The 8,539-nt window shown below is 44.8% G+C and overlaps 1 protein-coding gene across 1 annotated transcript; it reads right to left on the bottom strand.

Moving 5' to 3' along the window:
- Nucleotides 1-330: 330 nt before the first annotated feature.
- On the bottom strand, nt 331-3,967 carry MPEG1 (macrophage expressed 1). The gene has a single exon (XM_086952233.1). It carries the CDS (start codon nt 3,936-3,938, stop codon nt 1,734-1,736), a length of 2,205 nt encoding a protein of 734 aa, XP_086808359.1. The 5' UTR covers nt 3,939-3,967; the 3' UTR covers nt 331-1,733.
- Between the last annotated feature and the right edge of the window lie 4,572 nt (nt 3,968-8,539).

An 8,539-nucleotide genomic window follows, 5' to 3' on the forward strand; every position in this document is an offset into this window, starting at 1 on the left:
CCTCAAGGGTCACGTGGACAAAATAGCCAGATCTGGAGGTTTAAACAAACAAGTGTGAGTTTAAAGTTTACATTTCCACTAAAGTCTACAAAAGAATGCGGGCTGCCTGGTAGCGTTAACACGAGTGAGACTCACTCACAATGAGTGAGACCTGGAATATATATCGTGCCTTGAATCAGCCGGTAGATTCGAATGCTCAGACACACGCACACTCGCACAACACACACGCACACACGCACGCACGCGCGCGCACACACACACACGCGCACGCACACATATGCCCACCTGCGCTGTACCAGGCTCCTCCCAACATATCAGAAAGTGTCAGCATAAAGTCTAAGCATTTAATATACGGTTGCAAGCCTTCAGAAGAAAAACAAACGATTTACATTCAACATAAGTTGAAACATTGCTTCGCACTTTAAAGTGATTATGAAGGCATGGCAAGAATTAAAATCAGCAGATTTTTCACTTACAAGTTAGTTGCTTGGCACTGCAGACCACAGAGAGGGGCTCGGCAGGGAGTGAGTCCCCCACATTGTTAAATATATACAGAAGATGGTTCCAGGGGGAAGCCGCTTTGGGAATTCGTTTAATAATAAAATGACACATTCTGTTTCTGGTGCTTTCTTCATTCCCAAGTCTCAAGTCTCCATTCCTTTCAGCGGTCATTGTCTCACATAACACTTTAGAAAATTCTGCAGACTAAATCAACGCGTTGTGCCCGCTTCTCACTACCTGCCTGCATACAACTGCTGAAAATGATTTCTTTAAAAAAGTTTTTCCTAACTAAGACATTTTGACACTCATTCTTCATATTTCTAAAAAAAAATTCGCATTTCATATCTACTGAACGCAAATGCCCTGAATAAACCCGGAAAAAAACAGTAAACGTTTTTATGAGATTTAAAAATCTTTTCATATTTATAAATTGTTATTTCTATATGCTGTATTCATTCTCATAGTTCATTTTGTATACTTTATTTTATAGTTCAGACATTGTTAAAATGTTTATTCGCGATGAAATATGTTTTTACAAAAAAGATTTCTCCCAGACTGTTGTACTTTAAAAAAAGTTTTTTGAATTTTTGTAGAAATTGGAAACATTTGGGATCATTTTTTTTACTTAATTTGCTTGCTACCCAATTCTTTGTTATGCGGAGAAAAGACAACTTAGTGCTTTTTAACATTTGAATGAATCGTTCAAAAATTATAATTGCTTGAAGGTTTGGAGGTTGGCATAGGAGAACCTGAAAAATTATAAGGGAAGGAAGGGGTTATAGGCAATGCTACTGGAATTATGTGGAAGGAAAGGGCCAAATTATGCGGCAGGGTTGAGTAAATTATGCGGCAAGAAAAGCCTAATTATGTGGCATAATGCATCACATTTTACAATAGTATTACTTCATTATTTTGTCATTTTTAAACGGGGTAACACTGTATGGGCCTTATTTGCACCTCATTAGTACCAGTTTACCACTAAATATAGCAATAAGCAGCACAAAGGCGACCAGTCCAGCTTTGCAAAGGGACTTCCACTGCACGCCAACACGTGTCGCTGCATTTTTAGTAACTTTTGAACTGTTTGAATTAGAAACAATTTTTTTGTTGAAATCTGCAGATTATGCGGCAGATGTTGGATTATGTGGCAAATGCGGCAAATCTATAATTATGCAAAAAATGCCACAGAGTTGCATAACTGCAGTGGCCCTGGTTATAGGCAACAGTGTCTCTTAAGCAGGCTGCTCTGACTCCTGCAAGCAGCGCGCCTCCTCGTGATTGGTTGCATCCATCTGAGGCTCATCTGGCACTAAACGTTGTTGTTCCATCTCATGATAGCCCCTCTTCCGGTACTTCCGGCGCCCATAGATGGCCATGGCGATCAGGATGGCCAGAGCGGTGGTGGCTCCCACCGTGATCCCAGCGGCTTCCCCACCTGAAATTCTGGCATCGGCCCCACTGACCAGCTTCATGGTGCTTCGGGCGTTCTCTGTCTTGGTCATCTTCCACATCTGGGTGCCGGTTACCTTCACCCACGAGCGGTCCGTTTCCGTCAGGACCAGGACCGTGTTGGTGCTGCCCACGCTCATGGCTGGCGGGCGGGAGAAGGGGGGTAGTCGGACTGGCGGCAGAGACCCACCGGTGAAAAGACCAGACTTCACGCAGTAGTTAACTTGACATCCATCGCTGATTAAGGCCAAGTGCTGGCTGAAGCCTGAGGGGCATCTCTTCGGGGCATTTGCAAGAACATTCTGCCCTCCAGCGCTTTGAAGGGGTAGGGCACTCTTGGACACTGCCAAAGGGTTCCCGGAGTCGCAGCTAAAGAAGCCCCCAAAGGGGACCGAGTAACGAAACCCCATTTCATAGTCCGCACTGACGCAAACGTTCAAATCTTCAAAGAGTTTCAGGGGGTAGTAGCTGACAGGACAGGACTGGGCAGTGGTCAGAGGGTTGAGACCCTTGCTGCTGAAGAGGCCTCCGAAGAGATATCCAGAGTTTTCGGGGACCTGGCCTTGGGCAACGCACCAGTAGGCACTGAACTGAGCCGTGGACACCCTGAAGACATCTGCACAAACCTTTTTGCAAAATTCAAAAATAAACCACACGCAGTCATCATGGCACTCCAAGCGATAGAACCCTTCATCCCTGGTCTGGGAGCTGAGTTTGACCGGGGAATAGCCCTGGGGACAGGAGAAATCCCCAGTGAGGGGATTCTTGTGTGCCAGGCCCTGGCATATGAGACCAGCCTCTCTCCCGCTCACCTCGGTGCAGTCCTGATAGGTACCTCCAAAGGTGAAGTTGGTCATCATGCTGTCACAAGAGGCATCGTCAACGTTGGCTTGGAAGTTAAAGTTTGGAGAGGCGGCGTCAGTGCAGCCGGGGTAGGTGTTGACCTTGTAATACCGGTTCGACGCAGCCTCCACCGTCTTTAGGAGCTTCTTCACGGTTGGCTCAGGTATGTCCGCTAGAGTATGGGGGTTGATGAAGAACTGTAAAGGCAGCCCTGACCGGTCGATGGCCACTAACTGGTTGCTGATACTTTCTTGCCAGGTCTTGAGCGTGATGCCCGGGTAGAAGGGCACCCCACCAATGCTCTCAACCCTAGAGTTGGTGCGGTTAGTAACATAATTTTCAGTAAACGAGTTTCCATAGCTGGCGTTGACGCCAAACCCAGCGCTGATCTTTGATTCAAAGGCGATCGAGGCCGCGGCAGTGATAGAGCTTCTCATAGACCAGCTGTCCTCCAGGAAGGTGGTCCGGATTTGATCTTCCTGAACCAGATTTGCCCCCGCATCGACACTGGTGATGACATGAGTGCCGTAGTTCAGAATAAGTATCTCTGCTAAGAAGTTGGCCATGCGGGTCTGGTTGTTTTCCAGGTGATTGGCAATGTTTACCAGTTGGCTCTTGAAGGATGGGTCAAAGACAAAGTTGGGCGTGGTCTTCACTGTGTAGCGAAGGTTTCTGATCTGGACCCTGGTGGTGAAGGAGCTGTCCCTGACCTGGTGGGTCTTCACCCTCTGGAAGTCGGTGGAGAACTTGCCGTTGATAACAGAAAAAAAGGAGAATTCCTCGTTGATGGAGAAGGCAGTGGAGCTCTTATACTCCTTCCAGCTCGCGACGATCTCCGAGTTCATCTGCAGACTGGTCTGCTTCTGAGGGATCACGAAGACGCCATCAGGGATAATGTAGACGCCGTCCTCGGAGGTCAAGCAGGAGGTGTAGTCCATGTACATCACTCTCCCCATGTCTAGGTTTCGCAGGTTGTCCCAGCCCCCTCCGGGAAGGACTTCCATGGTGGGGATGTTCTGTGCTTTCCTACATTCCTGAAGGCCTGGAGACGGAGTGCCTTTGGGTGGTACATCCGTGCCGTGTCCCCATTTCACCAAAGTCAGCAGAGTCCAGAGGAGCCACAACCTCGCTGTGGACAAAGCCATGATGGGACCAGCGGCGAATGAGGAAGACACGCAGAATCGTCCAAAGATGTACTGAAACTTCAAGCACTTCTGCTTTCGGGGCTTGAGTGCATGACGGCGAGGGGGAGGTGGAGAGAGCGACCAGAGCGTGGGCGTAAAATACATGTGGCATTGGACCTGCTACAATGAACTGCAAATTTAAAGTTTGCAAACTCTTGATAGAAGCATAGAAAGCCATGCAACCTGGTGATAATACTTTTTTAACACACCCTGTTGAAAAACAACTTGTCTTTGAAATGTGTTAGTGCCAGCAGGTCCAGTTACCAGTGCTCTGCAGGACATGTGAAGCAGGGTGAATGGCAGTCCACCTGCCACATTGATCTCACCTGAGATCCATTTTTGGGGTGTTGCTTTCAAGTACTCATCAACATAGGTTGCGAGTGGAAAAATCTAATGAAAAGACACATCAAATGTCTTTTTTCAACTTCATAAAGCAACCAATTTTCCCAATTTTTCCATATCACTCGTTTTATTATTGACGTAGCAATATTTTATTTTTGATGATGACTTGTTGTACCTTTCCTTGTCTGTTTTTTATTTGTATTTCTTTTTGAGTTGTTGGTCCTCCTGGCAGACCCCAGTGCCCTCCAAGACTGAATCCCAAGTTCATGTTCATTCACAAGCAAACTATTGTGCACTCGTGTGTGCAATACGACATCTGCTGTTCACAACCTTTGCATTGGTTCCTTATTCAATCACCTCTACACATAAGTAAATGTAAATCCGTATATGTAAAGCACAAACTACTCATCCTTACGGGTCTCAAGGCGCTGGAGGTCGTCGTGGAAATTAAGTGAGCTATTGCCCAGAGTCACATGGTGCTGAGCTGAGCCGCCGCCGGAGCCCGAGGGTCGAACTGTGAGCCCTGTGCTCCAAAGTCAGCTGCTCTGGCCTCTGCACCACACCTCTCCACTCCACACCACACCACTCCACGTCTGAGGCGAAGCCCTAACCTCAAGCTGCCAAAAAGGTTACTTGTTCAGACTTAATTTAGCTCAACTGATGACCCAATGTAGGTCAAATTTACATTTACCCCTAGTGTTTGAGTTTAGAGGAGGTTGAAGAGTACAGATATTCACTAATTTCATGCCCAGTCACAGCCCTTTACCTCATAGGAGTCTTGTGTATTTTTGCAAGACCACCCACAATGGCCAACACATCTTTCACAGTATATAATAAAGCTATCAGCATGATTAGATGCACGGTGATCTCAAGGTATATTTGCACCCTAGATAAGATCCCCCTTTTCATGTTCCTCCCACCACAAATTCTTTTCACAGATGAGCGGCTTACGCAGTGTCCTCTAGAGTGTATGCTATAAAGTGTAGATAAAAAGGTAGGGGCTTATTTTTTGTCTATTAAACAAGCGAGAGGAGCCCCTCAGACCAAGGGGACGGAGCACCGTATCAGCAGTAAAATCAATTCTTCACATGGGAAAACAAATCCATCACCTATGAATCTTCCCACATTCATTCATCAACCCTCTTTCATACCACAGAAGTATACAGTCATCAATTCATACCAAATCAATATAGTCCGCACATAATTTTTATTTTATAGTAATTACCACAGAGGAATCAATTATTGACAACTACTTGTGTACATTGCTATACATTCATAATTAACCACAATGTTTATGTGTGTGAAAAAAAACAGTGTTTCCATAAAGTAGAGGCGTCACATTCCAAGATCTCAGCTATGCACGCATTAACCTCCTCCCCACAATGCGCCACAAACAGTTTTTATAGCAGTCATTTATCAAAATCAAAATAGGTTTAAAAAGGGAGAGAGCATAAGACAAAACCCATACATCTATTAAAATGGTGCAGATCCCTAAAGTCATTGAAAGTAATATGTAATGTCCCTCAAAGAAAATCCTCTACCATATCACAAGTTCAGACGGATCCGGCGTGTAAAAAGTACATGAACAGGTTTCGGTTGTGTTTATTGTCTGTTGCCACCTTCTTCAGGACAAAAACAAAAAATATTCAAAATCTCACATAAATTCACCAAAATGTTAAAAAAGTAAGAACAATTACTTCACCATATATTTTTGATGGCATCAAATCGCAGTGTAAAAACAGTATCTCTGTGGTACACCAATCAATATGCCAGGTGACTCTAACTTCACAGATCAAGTTTGTACCACACCATGCTCATTTACACTCACAAAAGGGAATCATTTGGTTGGTAAATGGGTTCCTACCTTAATTATGCTGCTTTCAATTCCAATCTCTCACACCCCTGAGAGGGGCCAACTCAATATTGATTCAATTTTCATTAGAATAGCATCGGTTTCAATTCCAAACTCCCCTTTCCACTCACACAGAAGAACCTTAACACTCAGCGTTCAGTGAGATAAAAACTCCCACCCCCGGCCATCACCTTTAGATCAAAGTGCCAGGAATGTTTTTTTTCTATTTTTCTAGTTTTTGTTCAAACCATGTGTTCACGGGGTTGAACATAATTCAGTCAATCTAGGGGAAAGGAAGATTATGTAATATACCTATTTTTTAATTTTTGGCATTAACCCACACATTTCTCTATCCCCCTCAAAGTGTGTCTCCCATCTTCTACAGCTAGGAACATAAGCCTTCCAGTGCCCGTTGTTGGGTGTTGCAGCTCAGTATTTGATTCCAGGGGACTTTATCCTCCTTAATCTTATAAATCTTGGGCTCCCCTTTGTCGAGATGTAATTCCAAATAATTGGTTTGTATTAAACTCGCTTTACTGACTAATCTAATAGAGAGAAGAAAACAATTCTTACCATAAGAGTGAGCAGTACCCACAGTAGTTTTCTGGAGTCACTCAGTTCATCCAATAAAACACTGAGTGCTTCTAGCCTGTAAATAAAGAAGCATAGGTAAACACCACTAATCTTCAATCTACCACCTCAGAGTAACTCTCACTTGGGGCTGATCTGCTATTCAGTTGATAGGCTAATGGCTGCTTCGGTCTGCGATTCGCCGTTGCCGGGACCCGCCAAATCTAAACGGTAATTGAGGCTATATTAGAGCGCCTCAAAAAGATGTACATTATTACTGTTACCTTTCTATGCAAATTTTAATGGCAAAGTGTCCCTCCATATTAAGGCGCACAGGCGTATCTAATCCCGTAGAGGAGCTGATGTGAAAGAGTGCATCCTTTAATCCCTTTCGGCACAAAGTCAAATATGGACAAATATGGTGCCATTAAGCTCTTCAAGGATGCGATTCTTGCCCACCATTGGGAGAGGAGCTCATGTGATGCCAGTCTGCTGGGCAGGAGCACATGGGTGCAGACCTGCCAGCAGGCACCTTCTGTCCTCCGAGGAGTTGGTGTTTGTGTATCAATGTAAGACACTGGAGTGTTAGCTGAAAGGGTGAGAGCCCACCTCAAATAATATCACAGTAATTGTCAGGGTGACCCACTCAAGTTACTTAATAAACTTGTGATTTACCCTTTGTTAGCTAGGCTTAAAGAAGTCAGGCTTAGCATAGAAGCAATGTGTAAAGTATTTATGCAGTCCTCAAACAGTAATAAAGTGAAAATACAACAAAAGAAGCTTTCAAAGCAATTTAGACAAATAGTGCATATTTTAATAAGTAAAATGATACCAAAGTGACAAAAATCCAATAAGTAGAAAAAATGATATGTTTTTAAATTTTTTAATTAAAAATAGCACCACAAAGCATTTTTCGTGGTTATCTGCTCGTGCTAGACTGGGTCAAAGTCAAAAGTTAAGGCCGACCACAATGAAGCATGGGTTGGATACAGGTAACAGGTTCATCCTCGTGAAAAGTTTACCTTTTGACTTAGAAACTTTTATGGAGGAATAGTGGTTGATGACTGGTTGTGAGCGGGGCAAGCTGCAAGCTGGATCCAAAGCGGGGCTCGGCAATAGCGGCTTCTTGAAGAGCGGGGTCCTGGTGTGGTCGCAGACGAAGATAGGAAAACTCAGAGCAGCGAAGTCCAGAGTCAGAGCCCAGGAAGGTGTTGACGTTGATTGGTTTCAGCTCGGTTTCGTTATTGGTGAAGTGCTCAAATTTAGTACTTAGAAACTTTTCTGGAAGTCAAATCTTCAGCAAGGCAAGCTAGCAAGTGGTGGCAATTAGATGTCAACAGCTGCGGCTTCAACAGTGACTATGGTTTTCCTTGGTTTTCCAAGCAGAAAGTTGGCTAAAAGTTTCTAAGTTCCACTTCTGGCAGTTTTGGGAACAGGCAGAGTACACACTACCATCAGCCAGGTGTCGAGGACTTGGTTGCACCACTTGGGGGCTAGGACTCAATCAAGCAGAGGCCAGCATCAGAGTCTAGGAAGCTGAGCAGTTGCAGGGGGAGAAGCTTCTGCAAGCCGTGTTGTGTCCCTGCAGGTTAGCCAGGTGACATTTTGAGTCACTTCTGGAGTCCTGCATTCAAGTCAAGCAGGACCACTCTTCCCTCAGGGACTTCCGACAGCAGGGCAGTCTTTCTTCTGATTCTGTTTAGGTACAAGAGTGATTTGAATAGGTCTGTGGAGTCCACGTCTATGCTCAGTGCCCATCTGCGGGTGGAGGTCAAGTCATTGTCCTCCGCCTAAACCA

The sequence above is a fragment of the Lissotriton vulgaris genome, chromosome 1_1 (genome assembly GCF_964263255.1).
Source record: "Lissotriton vulgaris chromosome 1_1, aLisVul1.2, whole genome shotgun sequence".
NCBI classification, from domain to species: Eukaryota; Metazoa; Chordata; class Amphibia; order Caudata; family Salamandridae; genus Lissotriton; species Lissotriton vulgaris.

Bases quoted from the DNA above. Each gene is read 5' to 3' on its own strand.
- MPEG1 (XM_086952233.1), bottom strand. From the start codon at position 3,938: ATGGCTTTGTCCACAGCGAGGTTGTGGCTCCTCTGGACTCTGCTGACT.